The sequence below is a fragment of the Notolepis coatsorum genome (genome assembly GCF_963971535.1).
Source record: "Notolepis coatsorum genome assembly, chromosome: 3".
Classification (NCBI taxonomy): domain Eukaryota; kingdom Metazoa; phylum Chordata; class Actinopteri; order Aulopiformes; family Paralepididae; genus Notolepis; species Notolepis coatsorum.
Window position 1 is genome coordinate 37,369,904 of NC_140167.1, and position 21,644 is coordinate 37,391,547.

The 21,644-nt window shown below is 46.4% G+C and overlaps 1 protein-coding gene across 1 annotated transcript in view; it reads right to left on the reverse strand.

The window, feature by feature from the left end:
- tmem260 (transmembrane protein 260) overlaps positions 1-21,644 on the reverse strand; it is a 70,377-nt gene that overhangs the window by 18,025 nt on the left and 30,708 nt on the right. Inside the window, exons 6-12 of the mRNA XM_084310702.1 lie at positions 13,411-13,524; positions 10,895-11,074; positions 9,800-9,840; positions 7,483-7,569; positions 3,520-3,628; positions 1,802-1,974; positions 248-419 (exon numbers count right to left, since the gene is read on the reverse strand). Coding sequence (XP_084166828.1) covers positions 248-419; positions 1,802-1,974; positions 3,520-3,628; positions 7,483-7,569; positions 9,800-9,840; positions 10,895-11,074; positions 13,411-13,524 — 876 coding nt within the window. The remainder of the gene's footprint in view (positions 1-247; positions 420-1,801; positions 1,975-3,519; positions 3,629-7,482; positions 7,570-9,799; positions 9,841-10,894; positions 11,075-13,410; positions 13,525-21,644) is intronic.

Genomic DNA, 21,644 nt, shown 5'->3' on the forward strand with positions numbered 1-21,644 from the left:
CTAATCATCCCTCCCCCCTTAATTGGCTGATATCAATCCCTGTCTCCTGAGCCGTTCAGCCATTGTGTAGTGTGATGTGTGCCGGGTGCCAGTGTATGGCAGCCATTGAGCCTGCGTAGCCCAAGGTTGGGTGCTACCAGTGGTGGTGAAGGAGGCAATGTCTAGAGAAGCGCTATATAAATGTAATTCATTATTATTATTATTAATTATTATAACTGGGCAAGAGGAAAAGGTGGCAAGCTCTCACCTCCTGGTCAACCAGGCGGACGTCAGGCCGAGCCCCCTGGCAGTAGTGCAGGTAGCGCAGGGTGTTGCCGGGCAGATCTCCTCTGGTCAGGATGATGGAGTCCAGTGGCACCGAGGCCAGAAGCTCCTGGCCAAAGCGCTCCACCACACGGTTCCTGCTCTGATCGCACTCCCTGGGGAGGGACACAGCGGAGACATTATATATATCTGATCGCACTCCCTGGGGAGGGACACAGCGGAGACATTATATATATCTGATCGCACTCCCTGGGGAGGGACACAGCGGAGACATTATATATATATTCTGATCGCACTCCCTGGGGAGGGACACAGCGGAGACATTATATATATCTGATCGCACTCCCTGGGGAGGGACACAGCGGAGACATTATATATATCTGATCGCACTCCCTGGGGAGGGACACAGCGGAGACATTATATATATCTGATCGCACTCCCTGGGGAGGGACACAGCGGAGACATTATATATATCTGATCGCACTCCCTGGGGAGGGACACAGCGGAGACATTATATATATCTGATCGCACTCCCTGGGGAGGGACACAGCGGAGACATTATATATATCTGGTATATTTACTTCTACATTCAACAGAGGTTGGGTACATCCTCACACCTACTTAGAAATGTTTGTGTATGAGGATGTCATGAAAAACTGTATGTGTGTATATGTGTGTGTGTGTGTGTGTGTGTGTGTGTGTGTGTGTGTGTGTGTGTGTGTGTGTGTGTGTGTGTGTGTGTGTGTGTGTGTGTGTAGGTATGCTTTCAAGGTGCTCTGAGGGTAAGTTGTCAGCCCCCCCGCCTCCATCCCCTCGGTAGTGTTGCACTCGTCGCCCATCTATAATCGCGGGGAGACAGGTGTGATGGGCCTGACGGCGCGGGCCGCGCTCTCCCCCTCGTGATCAAAGCCGCTCAGTGATGGCTGCCTGGCGCTCCCCAGCGCTGCGCCGGTGTAATCTGCCTCCTCGGACGGCTAACATCTCAAGACTGAGCTCTCCGGGTGGAATCTCGTGTGCTAACCGTGCCACTCTTTAGCCCCTACCATGGGGGTGAGCGGAGGGGGGAAGAACTGACATGTGGAGTTCAGGCTGCTGGTTTGAAGCACGGAGAAAGAACAAATCGGGTTGACTAGCGCAACGGAGAAGAAAGGACTCGAACGAGAGTTTTTATTTAATTTCCTTTTAAGTTACCGCACTGAACTCTTTAAAATAAACTCGGGATACGTTTCTAGAGAAGTCCCTACTTTTCAAAATGGAAGACAGGAACCGTATTTCTGTCAAATTCGACCCGAGGTTACAATGGCGGGCTTGCACTTCAAACGAACAGATCAACGGCTAAACAAGGTCACTGAAGGGGTGCTCAGTTGACTTGATCGCTTAAATGAGCTTCATTATGTCAGAAGGTTTCTGAGGTTCATTAAAGCGGGGGTTCAAGTTGACGCCCTGAACCTTTTCCGTCGTGGAATCAACCCAGGGTTCATTTTAATGACCGCAGAGCTCCATGCACCACCATCTCACAGTCAAGCCGTCTGCTCACCTATGGTTAGAGAGCACCATGTGGGCCAGGAGAGCCGTGGTGAGGGCCCAGCCCCCAGCCCTCCACAGCCCACCACGGCCCAGCCTGGTCTCCAGCCCTGAGAGCGTCCAGCTCAGGCCCAGCCCTGCCAGCACACACACCACAGCATCGCTCTGGAGCCAGAACCGCTCCACCTGCCGGAGACCAGACACACCACACATTTTAAATACTCGATTTGAATCCAAAGCACATCAAATCAGCACACGCAAGATTAGGGCTGGGCGATATAACGATAACGATAATTATCGCGATATATTTTAATAATCGATATCGGGGAAAAAAAATATAAAAAAAAAATAAAAATCTTCTGACCTGCAACAGGGCAGTTTTAAAACCAGAGACAGTGGACAGACTTGTCTTTCTTGCCTGCAACTTAAAGTAATGGCTTTGCTTGTCCAAATGACAATACTGACCAAATTGAGATTTATTTTTCTCTTTTATTTTGTTTGCTTTCTAATTTAAAATAGTTTCAAGTTTCAAGTTTCTTCAAGTTTCTTTAATAGTTGTCATACAGAAGTACAGAATACTTTCATACAAAATGCTTCTTACTGTTACGCTCCAGAGACTGTGCTAGACAAGATAGTATCAAATAACATAGTATAGCATGTAATTTAGAAGTAGAAAATGAGGTCACAGTGTTCAGTATAGACATATGTACAATGTTCGATGCAGAATAGACGTAACTGAGTTACCATATAATATACAATACTATGCAGTGTACTAATGTACAGTACTATATAGTGCAAAGCAGAAATGGGATGAGGTACAATTTAGGTACAATTTACAGTAAGGTGTACGAGTTGTAGTGCAATCCTTCATCAATAAATATAAAGTGTGGGGAGTGGGTGCTACAGTGTGTTTGTTTAAAGTGAGTGTGTGCTATAAAGTGTGTGGAGTGGGTGCTACAGTGTGTTTGTTTAAAGTGAGTGTGTGCGTGTGGATGTGTGTGCTATGTGTGTTTGATGGTTGTTGTTGTGTAGTGTTCATTGTTCGTTTAGCAGCCTGATGGCCTGGGGATTATGTACAGTTTGAAACCGTCTGTACACAGTAGGCTATGTGTGCTAGCAGAGCTAGTCTCCAGTCATGAGTCACGGTGCACATGTGCAGTGGTTTGTCCACCAAAAAATCGCCAAAAGATAGAAAAGAAACTAGCAGAGCCAGAACTGTTCAACTCCCCTGGAGCCACAGCCAGCAGAGAAGCCGGTTTACTTTCGCTTTCAAATCAGCTGCAGCCTGAGAACTGGAGTGTGAGGGGATGTAACACTAAAGATGGCGGCAACGACAAAGAATAGCTGCAAAATAAACATACATCTGTTTAAAAAAATTATATATTCGATTATTTTTTGGGATTTTCTTTTTATTGTTATCGATATCGTTATCGCAATATCATTTTTGGCCATATCGGCCAGCCCTACGCAAGATATCACATATTTACAGAGATAAGATATCAAATATTAATAGAGGTTCCACATGATTATGAGACATCTCATGGGTACAAAAAACTGCCACACACACACTTGAGCTCGGCGAGATGATGCAGCGGTAGCTTAACTGACCTATCTCAAACCCGCCCTCTTTTCTTGCTCCTCCAATAGGAAACAACACTTGTGATTAGAGGATTAAGAAAAGGGGGCAGGGTTTCCAACAATAAACGTCCCCCTCTCAGACCCATAGCGCACCACTCCCAGCAGTAGAGGTTTGCTGATATCCAGGTTGGCTCTCCAGGCGAAGAACAGTGAGTAGAGCAGCAGCATGGCAGTCAGCAGCCAGGGAACAACACAGCGCCTCCTATAGGACAGGAACCACCATCAGGCTGCAAGCAAGCTACAGTACATACATACAATGTACATACATTCATCTCAGCGATAAAAGCCGTTTCCTTTGCAGTGCATCAAACATTAAGGGCTAGATCCACAAAGAATGGATTGCACGGAGCAAGTTGCACCCTTACTTACAATTCATTATGAATTGAAAATGGGGGACCCTGATGTAAACAAGACCAAAGTCTCTCTCTGGTCTGCATCCCCTTAACAATTGTGTGTATTGAGCCATACTGTATTGTACCCATTCTGCAATCTGTTAATAAAACTTTCATTCAATCAATCAATCTGCACGATGATCGATTGAATGAACATTCTATTAACAGATTGTAGAATGGGTACAATACAGTATGGCTCAATACACAAAATTCTTTGTTTTTTGTTTTTTTTGTTATCTTTTTTCCCCCTCCTCTTTTTCCGATTTTTCTCCCATCCCACTGTTAGTCGTTATGCCAATTCCCAACTCCCTTCCCGGTTGTTGCGCACCCCCCCTACTGTTGGTCCGAGAGGCCGGAGACTATCACATGCTATCCTCCGACACATGCGCAGCCAGCCGGCAGCCAGCCTGGCAGCTCAGATTCTCACTGGGAGAGTGTAACGTGTGGAAGGTCACACTACCTCCCTCCAGATCCTTCCTTCGCTGAGCAGGCCCCCCGACCGAACTGTAGGAGTATTTTTCTGTTTACAACGCCCAGGACCCACCCATCAGCTTTCCCACCCTCTAATACTGCCAATTGTATTAGTACGGACGACCAGCCAAACTGAAAACAATGTGGAGAGCTGGATTCGAACACGCGAACCCAGTGTCTCCAGCATTGGTGGTGAGTGCCTTGCACCACCTAGCCGCCCCCAATACACACAATTGTTAAGGGGATGCAGACCAGAGAAAGACTTTCGTCTTGTTTACATCAGGGTCCCCCATTTTCAATTCATAATGAATTGTAAGTAAGGGTGCAACTTGCTCCGTGCAATCCATTCTTTGTGGATCTAGCCCTTAACACATCCACCGCCATTCACGCTGTAACACGTTATTGCCCGCCATGCTTTGACCGCCAGACCACGCTGTACAGCGATATTGAGGTCAATATTTCATTTTTTCGCCATGGCATTCATAATTCATATATACACCTCCGGCGCTGCAGCTGGACCCTACGGCTCAATACAACGACGGCTCAATACCGCCGCCTGGTGGATGGTCGGGCGAGTTGAATGAATGAATGAATGAATGAATGAATGAAAACTTTATTAACAGATTGCAGAATGGGTACAGTGCAGTACAGCTCAATACATACAATTGTTAAGGGGATGCAGACCAGAGAAAGACTTTCGTCTTGTTTACACCAGGGTCCCCCATTTCCAATTCATCGTAACATATATGACATACATGACATACAGATAGACAGTACTGCTACATCTATACATCTATACATTTATGACATACCAGATTTGCAATTACAGTACTGTATTTGTGATACAAAAAGAGTCCAGAAAGAAAAGAGTATATACATTAGGCGTAGAAACTGTACATTGGATTGGGTAGGTGGGGGTGGGACTGTACATTGGAGGTGGTTGGGGGGGGGGGGGGGGGGTAGGAGTGGGGGGGGGGTTGGGTAGGAGTGGGGGGGGTTGGGTAGGAGGGGTGGGTGGGGACTGTACATTGGAGGTGGTTGGGTGGGTGGGGGGGGGGGGGTGGGTAGGAGGGGTGGGTGGGGGACACTGTACAACTGTACAAACAACACTGTACATTGGATTATTGACAAGACCATACTTGGTAATTTACTGTACATTGGAGGGGGTTGTGTTCGGACAGTTTCGGACAGTTTCGGACAGTTACACTCGGAACAACAGGATTAAATTCATCCGGCCGTCAGACATTGTCGCAAGGCTCCCGACAGACACTATGTACATAATGGATCGCTTTATAAACTTAATAATCGATATGATTTCGCCGTTTATTGCGACATACAAACCGGAAATGGACCTAGGCGATCAACGTCCTATACTTGGGATATTTCACCGCCAGTCTCATCGGCAAACGGTAAGGGGACACTAACGTTATTTTCAGCCCAATTGTTTATTCATTTCACGGCAAACCGATCTGATCAATATATCACCCATACTACATAAAGCATTTACTGACGATCACGGAATTATAAACGACCCCCCCCCCCCCTTTCCTCTGCGCATGATGACGCATGACGTATAGGATCATATACAGTTGAATTTTTTAATATAGCGTGTATTGGGAATAAACGGCAATCGATAATCTATATATGCGTTTAGGCCTATAACTCACGTTCCAGGAATTACTGCAGAAAACGATAAAAACATACTTATATTCTAGAAGGTATTTTTGTATGAATGTTTGAATGAAAAAGTATAACGTTCCTACATCCTGAACGATAGATAATCGATGTTGAATGGGCCATAGTAATGTCAATTTAGCAATACAATTAAAAAAGTTATAGCCCTGCAAAGAAGGTGAACATCTCCATAGGCTTACAGTGGTGGCAGACTGGCTATATTGATGGATATAAGTTATGGCAGGGAATGTGTTAAGTGTTCACCAGCCCAATAGCAAATCTATGGCCCTTCCGGTTCAAAGCAGCATGCTTGATTTTCTAATGCCGAGTCATAACGCGCCATTACACCTGAAAAGGTGCAGTCGTCTAATAGACTTTTTCAAACATGACAACGTAAACATTCTGTAGTGTCTGCTAATACAATAACTGACAGGAAATACACTTGGGCCCAAGCTGTTCCCCTAGCAACAGAATTCTTCGGAAGAGGTCTATATTCATAGACTAGAGATTGAGAGGCGATGGAAAAGAAGGCTTATCCTCAGAGCAATATTTAGCCTCTTTCTCTGTAAGATAGTACGATTCTACCGCATCCTAGATACCAATCTCTAGTTCCATGTGATATTACGATCTTCGCGCTAGCTTAAAAACTGAGCCTGCTACAGCCTCCGAAAGACAAATAGTTAGCCTTGGTTAGCCATAGCATAATAAATAATGTGAATAATATAATATTATTATAATAGTAAATAAGAATATAATTATAATAAATGTAAATTACTGGTCCATTTTGGAGAGATAAGATATTCTTTTATTGATCCCCTTGGGGACATTCAGGAAAAAAGGAGATATAATTATTTTCTTTGATCTTTAAACATTTTTATAAGGAGGGGTTGTCTATTAATCGGGGTGGTCTTATATTCGGGCCAATACAATACATATTGATTGATCATTATTGAAATGTTACAGTACACTACATTCTACAGTCGAATGTTCCCATTAAGCATAAAATAAATAAGGATATCATTTCCATGGCTTCCTTTTGATATCTCATGGGATGACCTCTCTCTCCCTCTGTATATATCTGTGTGTGTGTGTGTATTTTTATGTGTGTATAGCCAGGTTTTTATCAAAGTGCACCCTAGGGGAGGGGTATGCAAGGGGTGGCCAGTGCCCCCAGAGGCAGCCCCGATCCTGGGTTTCCCTGCCCCAGGGCTCCACCAGGCCTTATCAGCGCCACCCCACAGACCCCAGCAAAGGATCACACAACCCTGTCACACACAGATACAGACACGTCCCAATTTGCTAGTACACATAAAATGTGTTTTTGAAGATCCAAAAAAATCAACCCCTCCACTTGACTGGGGAGCGGCAGTACAACAACAGCGCGGAGCCTCGTTGGGTTTATGAGTCTTCTCTTTTAGGATCAGCATTGTCACAGTGGTTTTGTTTCGCTGCCTTTACTCCCTCAGGATTAGATTTAGGATGGTAGCGTCTGGTGACAACAGTAGGCGTGGTATCTTACCTGTCCCCCAGGGAGAGCAGCAGTCCCAGCACGGCCAGCACCAACACAGGGAGAGAGAGGTCTGCTACGGAATGGTCCAGTTGGGCCCTAACGCACGCACACACACACGCACCACACACACACACACACACACACACACACACACACACACACACACACACACACACACACACACACACACACACACACACACACACACACACACACACACACACACACACACACACACACACACACACACACACACACACACACACACACACACACACACACACACACACACACACACACACACACACACACACACGTGATGGACATGGACACCAAGGACCACCCATGTCAAGCTCAAGGACACCAATTACTAAATGCCCTCCGTGGCTCCCACTCATAAAGCTGAGATGCCCTCTGTCTATCAACAAACTGCTAGGAGTGAACTGCTTCCCCCTTTCAATCGGATTGACAAGACACCAATGACTGTGTTCTCCACAACCACCCCACCCCCACTAACCACAGCCCCGGACCCGTCGCAGTGCCTGTCAATCACGGAGCACTTTTCCCAGAGCAGAAAAAATAGTTCCTTGCCTCTTCCTTAATACCCCTCTCTATTTGACAGCTTATTGAGTCTCTATATCTCTCAATGTACAGTGTGTGTGTGTGTGTGTGTGTGTGTGTGTGTGTGTGTGTGTGTGTGTGGCTACGTTTGCATGTGCGTGCGGGGAGACTGTGTCAGCTTCTCGAGCGGGGTTTACGGCTCTGATGTGACATGGCTGTCATGTTCGCCTCTCTTCCTCGTCTTGAAGGTGTGCTTGTCCATCAAGCTGCGGGGGTTGATGGGAAAGAGGGACGGGGGACAGGGGTAGTGGTGGGGGGTCCTAAGACGTATACGCTTCCCTCCCCTCCTACCCGTCAGCTGGAGAAAGACACCCACCATGGGATGACTGTGGGAGTGGGGGGTGGGGTGGAAGAAAAGAAGGAGAGGGAGTAGGATGGAGGTAGAGATGGAGACGGAGGGGGTGGTGGTGGGGGGTTTTGTTGGAGAAGAAAAACACCATTTCTCCAGCTATTTTGCAGCGTCTGTCATCACAGCTTGTCACGCTTTATACAGCAGAGCTGAGTGATCATTTCAAACTGCTGGAGAAACAGAACACAGAGATTTGTCCGCTAAGCAGGTTCAGTTCTGCTTTGATGGGAGAAGAGAGGCGAGGGAGGGGAGAGGGGTGAGAAGAACAAAAGCTGCTGAGGATAGGAGGAGAGAGAGAGAGAGCTCCTCCACCGGCTCCTCCACAAGATGTGGACTCTCAGAACAGATCCGCTTGTCTGCGGTTAAACCTGTGGTCTGTCTGAAGCATCGCGACTAGGAGGAGGACCACGCTCTCTTACTGGAGATGGACCAGAAGAGTGACTTGGACAACTAAATCAAGTAATTCATATAAACAGTTGCATTTCATTCATAAAACCATCAGATTATATGATTATGAGGCCGCCTAACTAGTGTTTAAAACGGGTAAAGAGTTGAAGTCAAATCAAACAGGAGATATGAGAGGAGGCCAAGCAGCAGATCAGATACACGAGGCTCTGGAGAAGCCTACTAGACTGGACATCACTATTTCCCCCCTGACCCAGACCTCTGGCTGAAAGACGTCATGCTATATCTTGAGGAAGTTCAACCTGAGAGGGTCATCTAGCAGACCTGAGACCTGGGGCCCCATACTAACTTACTTTGACAAACGGAAAAAACGTCCAGACATCTCTTAACGCTGTCAATGTGATGTGTTATCCATCTTTCATTCGGGTTCCCCCTCCTGCCCTGCATACCACCAATACGTTCAGGTTCTTCTTTTTATATTTATTTATTTATTAATTATTTGTATTACCTTTTTACTGTATTCTTTTTATCCTTTTAAATATACACACTTTATCAGATTCAGATATTGAAAACACAATTCCATAAGGATATGGTACTGTGTCTTATAAACTTAATTCTTTGAGGATTTTCTATATGGTACTGTGTCTTAGAAACTTAATCCCATAATAACTTTCTATATGGTACTGTGTCTTAGAAACTTAATTCCATAAGGATTTTCTATATGATACTGTGTCTTAGAACAGGAAACAAGGCAAACTAATGGATCCCAAATGTTTTGTGGGACAAAAGACCTAAGAGGGATATGGGTGGGTAAGGGCCCTAAGGGGGCTGGTTATTTTACTTTTGAAAAAAGTATATGTATATTGTCCTGTCTGTAACCAATTGCTCAATGAATACATTTGCAAATAAATAAATAAATAAATAAATAAGGCACTAGGACGGCGTACTCACTTCAGCAACGTAGCCAAGCTCACAGAGGTCTCCGTCTTCGCCTGAGTCACACAGAGAAAAAATAAAAGATAAGATACCAAAGACCTGTAGAATACAACTACAAGACTGAAAATAATTCCGTGTGTGTGTGTGTGTGTGTGTGTGTGTGTGTGTGTGTGTGTGTGTGTGTGTGTGTGTGTGTGTCTCACACTCAGTGTATAAGAACGCCGCTGTTGGTGAGGATGTTTTAAAATTTACCATCAAAGCAAGACTGCAGGTATTACCCACTCAATACAATCTGTCCTCTTGGTATCCTCAAACTCACAGTCCATTCTGTTTAAACCATCAGGATTCACAACACCTAGAATCCATTGCACACATAACAAACGGATGTAATGCATACAAACACCTGTACATCGCTCGTCATGACCGTATTGTGGACATTGTGTCTGATGTGGTACGGAACATATCACCATCTAGTGCAGCAATGTACAAACATGCCAAAGTGAAACCAGAGTGGTTTGGCCTTACCAACGATGTTTTTGCTAACATACCCAATACACCGGACGTTGTTTTTGTTGACACCAGCCACGGAGAGGTGCTGGTCATATAAGTAGGCTGTACCTTTGATCTGTACATGGACCAGGCCTTCCGGGACAAGTATATCAAATACCAACCACTGCTCAGTGTGATGGCTGACCTTGGGTATAGGTGTAGATATAGTGTACTTGTGTTCAGAGGTCTTGGCCATGTACACAAATGCACCATGACCGGTCTGAGAATTGCTGCAATGTCTAAAAGAAAAGCCAAACAAATTGCCAAATATTGCTCTGTCTCAGCTATTATTGGCAGCTTAGCCACGTGGAGAAGGAGGTGCTATGTGTACCCTTAAGTGTTCAGTGCTGCTTGGCCCCGATACATTTGATTCCCTGTTTATTTGTGGAACCAAATAAAGTATTAATGTGTGTGTGTGTGTGTGTGTGTGTGTGTGTGTGTGTGTGTGTGTGTGTGTGTGTGTGTGTGTGTGTGTGTGTGTGTGTGTGTGTGTGTGTGTGTGTGTGTGTGTGTGTGTGTGTGTGTGTGTGTGTGTGTGTGTGTGTGTGTGTGTGTGTGTACCAGGCTGAAGGTGCCGTATTCAGCCCTCAGTAGGTGGGTCAGGAGGCCAGAGAGGGAGGTCTGGTCGCCCCAGCTCCAGCGGGCCGTGTTGAGGTAGGAGGAGACGGGCAGGTAGATGTAGGGCAAAAAGCCTCCGAGGAAACACCCTCCCAGGCGCAGCAGGAACCACACTGACAGCTCCTGTCAGTCACATGGAACATCACTGGCCACGCTTACATGCACAGATGAATTCTGTTCTACACGGCTACTCAAGTAACCTGGTTTTAAGGTAGATGCATGTAAACTAGCTACGAGAAACCAGTTAAGCTACTATCACGGTTATGAGAAACCTGGAATAGTAATAGAGAATAAGAAAACCCTGGCTTACTACTGATACTAAACGGGTTACTGTGGCATGTCGGCACAAGCTTGCCGGCCTCACACAGGGTCATAGTTCAGTGATCACGGGTCATTTTGAGATCAGCATATTGTTACCAACGGACCGTTCCATCTGTGGGCAGGAACACCACATCAAGTCAACAGCAATATTCAATAACATTATTAAATCATATTCAATGGTTTATTCACAGAAACAGGGACTCAAACGCAGGGTATCAAATGTGGAACAGCTAAACCCATAGAAGACCATACCTGGAATATGAACAGCTGGGTTATTCTGTGTAAATAATATTACATGCATAGAATAACCCGGCTGTTGTTCGTATTGCATCAAGCTGTTGCATCAATGTGGGAAATTAACTTTTTCTTTTTGCCCTCTAGAACTAATTTTGAGAGGCATTTCTCAGCATTAACACAATGGGGATGAACAACGGATATATACGTGTTTCGATTCCACCCGTTGTGGACAGAAGCACGGATATATCCGTGGCAAGTTGTTTTGGCTTTTATTCCATTTTAATAACCTATTCAAGGTCGCGGAGCTGCACTGCAGATGTACCCTACTCTTTGAATTCGCCAAAGTGCAATACCGGCCAGATCCTCTTAGGGGCGCTATCGCGATAATAGAGTGTTCCCTGTGGCAGAAGTTGTCTTTTTTTTTTTTGGATCTCTAATGTAGTTTTCTACTCATCTGAAGCGATAGCTATAGACCACTACACTTCCGCGTTACATTGAAATTGGGGAGGAGATTGCGGGAGGGGGGGGGGGGGGGGGGCAAATGAATGAATGTGGATGAGAGCCTTGACATTAAGTGATTGCAGATACGGCTGTGGGGGTGCTAGAGACATGATCGAATAGACTTGTATGCGCCTGAATCTCCTGAACACGGCGCGAGACATTCCTAATCGATCAGAACTAAATCGGCAGCGAAAAAGACTGTTTTTAAGCATCGATTCCCCATGCACATGCGCAGATTGGCCACGGAGTGTGACGCAACGCACATCCACCCTGGAATGTTCCATTAGAGGGGGTGTTGTGTTGTGAGAATGTGAGCGGCAGGTTACGATATTTAAAAAATGGCTAGCTATATGAGTACCTTGCCAGCTGCTGAAAAGTGCCGGTATTTGAACAAAATTGCCTGCTTTGGTGGCCAATGTCCTTTCAGCAGAACAGGAGAATGGAAAAACGATCCCACTCAATGGCCAGACGTGTCTTATGGCGACATCTACAATTACCTGATCGAGTCTCCAGGTATAGACTAGTAATGTTGATTTTCAGTCATCTATGACATTTTTTGTAGGCAAAAAATGTCATATATGTCATATATGTCATATATTATACGTCTATACCAGCACCTGCTAGACTAGAATAGGCTGTCATTAGCCTACTATGTAGCCTAAGCTACTGATTATAAATGCACAACACTGTGCAATATTACACTTACTGTAGACTTCTGTATATTTGTACTGTATTCCTTTTACTGTATATTTTATTCTATCTTATCATTCTCACAACACAACACCCCCTCTAATGGAACATTCCAGGGTGGATGTGCGTTGCGTCACACTCCGTGGCCAATCTGCGCATGTGCATGGGGAATCGATGCTTAAAAATGGTATTTTTCGCTGCCGATTTAGTTCTGATCGATTAGGAATGTCTCGCGCCGTGTTCAGGAGATTCAGGCGCACACAAGTCTATTCGATCATGTCTCTAGCACCCCCGCAGCCGTATCTGCAATCACTTAATGTCAAGGCTCTCATCCACATTCATTCATTTGCCCCCCCCCCGCAATCTCCTCCCCGATTTCAGAATCCCGGAAGTGTTGCGGTGGTCTATTGTCTGTTGCACGGGATACGTTTTGGATTGCGGATTTCACTATGCAATAAGGGGATTCATCATCAGTCAATGGACATATCGATCTACCAGATCAAACAAAAAGTATATCCTTTAGAAATAATATTTCTATGGGCATTTTTCACACAGCATAATCCCAATTTCAGGTTTTTTTTCGGAGCATTCAGAGGCATTATTCTGTGTATTTCGCCCTGATTCAGCTGATCTACACAACTGGAGTAGAGGATAGTATCGTCCGGCAGAAAAACAACAAGTAGGACAGATTAATGTAGAGGAGAACTTACCTTATGGGAGTAGAGTGTGTACAGGACCCAGGGAATGATGACCAGCACATACAGAACCAGAGTGTGCTGGTTACACAGCCCCAAGCCACAGCAGAGAGCTCCCCAATGGGCAAGCTGACAGAGACAGGACAACAGGGGTTCATTTCACACTTCTCTCAGCTGATTCATGTACCAGAAACGTAAGGTTATTCTATAACCCTAGTTATAAGAGTATAGCGAGCGCTCTGCTCTATTGGAACTATCCCTTTATCCAATCTAATAATGAATCATTTACTCCACATGCAAACACCCATCCGCCTGGCCACACCCACATCCGCTCCTCTACATAAGCGGGTCGTGGCCACACCATCAGCTCCTTCCAAAGTCTTTCACCACCGAAGGTGAAGACCACGGGGTCCTCAGTGAGTCAGAGCAGAGCGAGCTCGCTATACTCATATAACTAGGGTTATAGAATAAGCTTACGTTATATATCGTATAGCTTACGCTCTGCTCTATTGGAACACAGGAGCTGAGCAGAGTGGAAGCTCGACAGATGTACCCGCTGAGGCCCCCCACAACCACAGAACCGGGGAGGACCCGAGCCCCCTGGACCTCCCTAGAGGGGGACGGGAGGGAATCAGATCCGACTGTGTGAAGAGGGTTTAGCACCTCAAAACGCACATGGTGAGCAGACCGTGGGACTTACCTTCACACAGAAGGACCCGCGTCCACTCAGGCGCGCATCCCACATGCCACCAGGGAACGGACGGGAAGCAAAACACCCTCGTCACAGCCCCCAACATCACAGGGTCAAAGGTCAAGAACCCAACCCCGTGGCAAGGCCGTAGCAGCGGAGGAGGACCCAGCCCCAGCCTGAGGGCCAGGACCCCCCAAAAAGGGGGCCCGGTGAGGCCAACGATGCCGTAGCATCGGGACCCCACTAGACGGTCACTGGTGACACCACCCCCCACATCGCCAGCGTATCGGACAGGGCCCAATCCAAGAGCAGGCCCTTCCCCCCTTTGGCACGCCGCCCTGAAGCACTCCACCTATACAGGGATGCCAGAGGGGTTCAATAGAAAAAGCTCCTCGACAGCCCCCTCCAATCCCTGCCCAGCAGGGGGAGGAAGGGATGAAAACAAATGGAGAAGGACCAGGCCCCTTAACACAGCGCAAGGTACAACACAATATGGACCAAGCACATCACTGTGAAGGGCAACTCGTAGTGGCATACATATGACACACACATCCATGATATCAATCCCGGCGACGGCCGGGCCGACCCGGCATTTTCCCCCCGGAAAAGCACAAAGTCCTTCGGGGTACCAGAACAGCAGATCTGCGCCCCGGCGGACAACGGGTTAACTGACCTGGTCCGGCGCGACCAGAACCAGTCCCGTGTCCTAGTCACGCCGCCATCCCCAGTCCTAAGAGGGGGGTAGGTACACGTGTCGATCCAAAACATCACAGAGGGTGCCACCAAGATGGTCAGTACGTGAATGCACTGCACCTGGTGGCCCACCCCACGGGCGTGAGACCCCTCCGCCAATGCTTTGATCTACTCCGTCATCTCCCCCCGGAGATAAACGTAAGTCGTCGAGTCTAACCTAGTACACTGGCGCTCGGTAGAGATAAAAAATCTCCTTCCCAGTCGCTCGCATAAAAAAACGCAGTTTCTATGAATGGGCAACCAAGGCGCGCCAGCCCATGACGTGGTTCCATACCGAAAGCACCCAGGGCCAGTGCTATGTACACGTCGAGACCCAAAAAACACATCAATGGTAATTCTAATAAGAAACCAGACAATGTAGGGCGGCTACGTGGCGTAGTGGGCAAGGCGCTCGCCACGAATGACGGAGACGCTGGGCTTGCCTGTTCGAGCCCAGCGCTCCACATTGCTTTCAGTTTAGCTGGTCGTTCATACTAATACACATTGGCCGTATTAGGGGGTGGGAAACTAATGGGTGGGGATCGGGCGTTGTGGACAGCGACTCCTACAGGTCGGTTGGTGCGCCTGCGCAGTAGAATCAGGAAGTGTCGGGGCAGCGTGAGCCTCCCACGCGTTACTCCTCGACACTGAGAGATCGAGCTGTGCAGGTGAAAACATGATGCGACTGCTGTTACCTCAAGTACCGGAGGGGACTTGTGCTATGTATGACTTAGTCCACATTGCAGCCGGCTTGTGGGAGGCAAGAAACAGCGTTCGTGACAGGGGAGGGTTGAATTGGATGATACGAAATTGGGATGGGAGAAAATATAGAAAATGGGAGAAAAAGTGGATAAAAAAAAAAAGAAACCAGACAATGTTCCCTCCATGCTGTCTGGGACGAGCGGCAGGAAGCTGGCCAAACGAGACACAGATATGGGTCCCATATGACGCGTCCAAGGGAAAAAACCCTGTCAACACCGCTCTGTATACAAGAGGGAAGACAGGGAATCCCCCAGAGAGACCTTCCACGTGAGTAACAATTGAAAAGATATATGTAAACATTGAGCCACGTGACAAAAAGCCCAATACATATTCAAATAGAGAGCAGAGCAGAAAACAAACAGTTTCCAACGCATCGCATCACCCAACCTTGACAATGACAGTGGTCCGTAGTATGGAGCCTGAAAGAACTCACGCCCAGTGACGTATTCTATGGCCGGGGAAATCCTGTGACCCCCCTATCCTAATATGGCGTAGGACCAGGGACCCCCCCCCCTTTCCCCTCCCTGTGACGCGCTGACCCCACAGCGTGACAGGAAGACCAACGAACAGGAGGTCCAACCCCCTGGCCAATCAGTAAAAGGGGGAGGGGTTTATCAGTTCACCCCCTATGACCCCACACCCCGGATACGATGAAAATAACAAGCAGCGCATGACACCAGTTGTCTAGCATGCTACATGAAAAAGCGTATATACCTCTAGGATAAAGCTTAACAGTTGCACGCCAGCCACAGACGATAAACTCGTTTATGTAAAAAACAGGTTTTTATTAGAGGTGGGCATAGATAAATTTTTTTAATCTAGATTAATCTATCTGCAATCCTGGATTTAATCTAGATTAATCTAGATTAAAATGGCTCAAAGGCATTCAAAATATGTGTGTTCTACCCAGTGGCGGCCGGTGTGAACTACATTTGGGTGGGCGCGGGGGGGGGGGTGAAGGGGGGGGCAAGCGGACAGCTGACCAAGCGAATACTGACTCGACATAACGTTACCCCGTTTCCAACACTAGTACACGTATGATCAATCCAATAATGAACACATATATATATCTTGTCATTTTAAACAAGTTACCATTCATTCATTCATCCATTATGCGTCACCCGCGGCGAAATTAAATGTTATAGTTCAACAACAACACGCTGTGTTGAGAGAGCGAGAGAGAGAGAGCGAGAGCAAGAGAGAGAGAGAGAGAGCGAGAGACCGCATTAACTCACTTTGTTTAGTTGAAACGTGGTCCAGGAGGGCTTGATAAAGTGTATATGTCCACTGTCCCACAGTCCCAGACTGTTGATGTATATCCACTGTCCAGACTGCATCCAGCTAGCCAAATAGCTTCTTGTTAGCCAAGTTAGTACACAAGTACTGTGATGAGCTGTGTCTTTGCCCATTTCCACGTTGAACAGCCTGCAAACTACCTGGCGTTCTATCGCCCTGCTCTAAGACAAACTCTAACCTTAACCAACTTTGAAAGAGTGCCTAAGCTTAACCGTCGAAAGAACTTGCCGTCATGCTCTAAGACAAACTCTAACCTTAACCAACTTCGAAGAGTAACTAAGCCTAACCAGTGTAGAAACTGACATCGGCCAATCAGAGAGCGTCTCCGAGAAATGCGGCTACGGAAAGTATAGACGCTGCTTGCTTAGATGATATAGTTCGCTTGAAAACGCGCCCGGCTTCCATCATATTACATCATATTTCAACGCACAGTGCGTTACGTGCGTTGACCTATTTGATTGGCTGCAAGGATACAGCGATGAAACCAGTGCACGCCCTGCCGTGCACGATATGTCTCGCCCCGGCCTGAGAGGTAGTTACTAGTGACTTCCTGTGAATGAAAAACTATTATTTATATTTGATATATTAACGTTATATTGTGCATTGGAAACACAAACACTTAAAATGAGTAAATATTATTCATTTTAAAACATGTTTATTTTATTTCTAGGGCTCTAAAAAATATATAAATAAATAAAAAAATATCTTCTTCTTCTCTCTTTTAACCAGGGAGGGTGGCGCTCTAGAGCCCACTATGGACGAACCGCCACTGGTTCTACCCAAATAATGACCAGAAGTAAGTCCTTACTTTCTCAGACCAGGTGGCCCATTACACCATGAGCCCATCTCCCGTTTCCAAAATGCATTACAGACTGTTTGAAAAAGCTGCTTTGCTATGATAATTGGTAATGAAATATCAAAATAATGTTCAATAAAATGTACTTGTGTTTAATAAGTTGTTTTATTCAGAAGTTAACACAAATAAATAATATTACCAGTACAGTACAGTATCTAGCACACTCTCAGGAGCAAAACAGAAAGAAGCATTTCAAACTTGAACTATGTGACATGGCTTGACTCAATCAGTCCAATCTCTATTTCTCCTTCTTCCACCAGTCACTCAGGCAGACCAGCTTGTTTTATGTAGCGGTGTCTACTTATAGTGCCTATAATATTTTTCCCAGTTGGGTGCCAGACAGGGCCAAACCCTGCCAATGCAAATCAACTGCTCCAGTGGAGTTGCTCAGTGGCCAATGGTGTCAACTGTGGTTGTACTGGGCAGCTCCCAGGTGTGAATGGAACTGTGTGAATGTGAAGCAGGGCGTTCCTGAAAAAGAGCATCTGTGCTCAGCGAACCTACCCTGGGTAAATAAAAGGTAAAAAAAAAAAAGCCAAAAAAAAAAAATTAGATTAACTGCGTCAATTATATTATCGCGCGATACTAGTATCGCGTTAACGCAGCACGTTAGCGCCATTAACGGCCCAGCTCTAGTTTTTATACAAGGCTTTAGGCTCATGTGCGAACTCGCCACCCGCATTTTTATACCTTTACCAAGTAAAGAAAAAAACAACAGACGTTAAAGAGAGGGTCCAAAGACCTCGGTACAAAGCTACATATGTGATTACTTCTGTAGGCTAACACTCAACCTAGTTGTGGACTCGATGCCACGTTTCCCAAACGTAACAGAATACACACAACCCCCTCAGATAAAAAAGGTAAAGTTCACTCTTACTACTGCAATAAGAATGGCATCTTTTATGATGAGAGAAGACAAGTCTTTCGACCGAGTGCTAGCCACAGGCCTTGCTAAGCACACATATATAGCGACCAGAAAACAATTTTCAAAGAAAACTGCCCCACTCCCTAAGCAAGCACACAACCTCACAGCTAGGTGAGGGTTATACATCGTATCCCAAATATATAGTGAAAAACATACACGTTTTGTAACAAAAAACATTCCCTCACCATAGGGGTGGACGGTATGGTCTAAAATTTATATCACAATATAATTTGAAGCATAGACGGTAACGGTATATATCACGGTATCATCGTTTTTGATTAAAAAAATAATTATTTTATATAATTTTTTATTTTTTTATAAAATATATATATTATATAATTAGACTTGTACTTGTATTATCTGCGAGACATCGCCACCACGCAACAAGCTCCACTGTCTGTGTGTACTCTAGTAGCCTCCAGCTACGGCCAGGATTCTCTGGAGCTGCACCTGGACCTATACTCGAGTAGCCTCGAGCAGAGCTACGGCCAGGATTCTCCGGCGCTGCACCTGGACCCTATTGGCATAACGTTACTTAACTGTGCTCAGCAAGCCCTCAGCTCGAATACATTTACATTTACATTTAGTCATTTAGCTGACGCTTTTATCCAAAGCGACTTACAAGTTCTGTACGACAAGCCATCAGGAAGAGCACAACTCTATCAGCTGAGTAACAATGTTCATCAAAGTGTTGAGTGCTACAGTGTAGGTTAGTTTATTAGGACAAGTGCATGACAGTATGGTTAGTTAGGGTTAGATTTTTTATTTTTTTTTAATTCAGATAATGGTTGAAGAAGTGCGTCTTTAGTCGACGGCGAAAGATTGGACGTGTTTCGGCTGTCCTAACTGGGGTGGGTAGTTCATTCCACCATTGTGGGGCAAGGACTGAGAATAGGCGACTTCTCTTTGATGACCCTCCCGGAGCTTGGATAGGAGTAGGTCTGAGGCGGCCAGAAGATGCAGAGCGTAGGGGTCTTGAGGGTGTGTAGTTAGAGACCATTGACCGGAGGTAGGCGGGAGCAGTTCCCTTTGCCGCACGGTATGCTAGGTCGAGGGCCTTGAAGCGGATTCGTGCAGCAATGGGGAGCCAGTGCAGGTCCCTAAGAAGTGGGGTGACATGGGCCGACTTCGGTAGGTTTGAGATCAGGCGGGCCGCTGCGTTCTGAATGAGTTGAAGAGGCTTAGTGGCAGTGGCCGGGAGGCCAGCGAGCAGTGCGTTGCAGTAGTCGAGGCGGGAGATGACTGTTGATTGGACGAGGAGTTGGGTGGCTTCTTTTGTCAGGAAGGGGCGTATCCTTCTGACGTTGCTCAGGAGGAATCGGCAGGTTCTGGTTGTCGCTGCGATGTGAGCAGAGAAGTTCAACTGGTCGTCGAGGACAACACCAAGGTTCTTGGCGGTCGGGGACGCGGTCACAGCTGCATTCTCGACTGTGATGGAAAGGTCGGTCAGGGGGGAGGATTTGGCCGGCAGGTGGAGCAATTCTGTTTTGCTTAGGTTCAGTTTGAGGTGGTTGGTCGTCATCCAGGCGGAGATGTCGGACAGACAGGCCGAGATCCGCTCAGAGACGTGGATATCTGAGGGAGGGAAGGAGAGGAAGAGTTGAGTATCGTCGGCATAACAGTGGTAGGAGAAGCCATGAGACGTGATAATGTTACCCAGTGATTTAGTGTAGAGGGAGAAGAGAAGGGGTCCTAAAACCGAGCCCTGGGGGACACCCGTCCGCAGGGGGCGGGTGGCCGACAGGGTCCCTCTCCATGACACTTGGTAGGAGCGGTCATTGAGGTATGATGACAACCATGTCAGCGCAGAGCCAGCCACTCCCATTCCTGCGAGGGCCGCGAGGAGGATCTGGTGGTTGACTGTGTCGAAGGCTGCAGATAGATCTAGGAGAATCAGGACAGAGGAGAGGCAAACTGCCGTGGGTGGGTTGAGTCTGTTCTGGGGGAGCAGATTGTGGATATGAGACACATTGTGGTGTCAAGAGTGGCAGGGAGGAAGTAGAGAAATGGCAGAGTGGGAGGGAAAGGGAGATTTTTCAGAGTGGAGTGTAAGATAGGATTATGATGTACTTAGCACTGGGTGGATCCCTGGATTCCTCTGTGAATAACTCCAGGAACTCCTCTTTGTCCCTCTTCGTTTCTCGACGCTTCGCTGACGCTAAGCCAGCAGGCCTTTAAATCCCTATCACTAATTAGTGCTTTCTAACACCTGGCCCTTAATGGGTCACTTAAGGAAACAAAATGGCCGCTTTAAACACGCCCCTTAATCAAGTCAGCTGGTCAAGTCAGCAATCAAGTCTCAGTTTAAAGATATTACTAAATGACTTAAAATGTCTTACCCTGATGCAGTGTAAGTCTCTCAGTGAATGAGCTGTCCTTCCACAACAGAATGTAGTACAGAGTGATTCCAGGAGAGGCTGAGGTTCTGCTTTTAAGCAGTGACAGGGCTCTGAGATCACACTCAGTACACAAGTGCTGTCTTTAAGCAGGAAGCAGGTTTTAATGGGGCACTTAAGGAAACAAAATGGCCGCTTTAAACACGCCCCTTAATCAAGTCAGCTGGTCAAGTCAGCAATCAAGTCTCAGTTTAAAGATATTACTAAATGACTTAAAATGTCTTACCCTGATGCAGTGTAAGTCTCTCAGTGAATGAGCTGTCCTTCCACAACAGAATGTAGTACAGAGTGATTCCAGGAGAGGCTGAGGTTCTGCTTTTAAGCAGTGACAGGGCTCTGAGATCACACTCAGTACACAAGTGCTGTCTTTAAGCAGGAAGCAGGTTTTAATGGGGCACTTAAGGAAACAAAATGGCCGCTTTAAACACGCCCCTTAATCAAGTCAGCTGGTCAAGTCAGCAATCAAGTCTCAGTTTAAAGATATTACTAAATGACTTAAAATGTCTTACCCTGATGCAGTGTAAGTCTCTCAGTGAATGAGCTGTCCTTCCACAACAGAATGTAGTACAGAGTGATTCCAGGAGAGGCTGA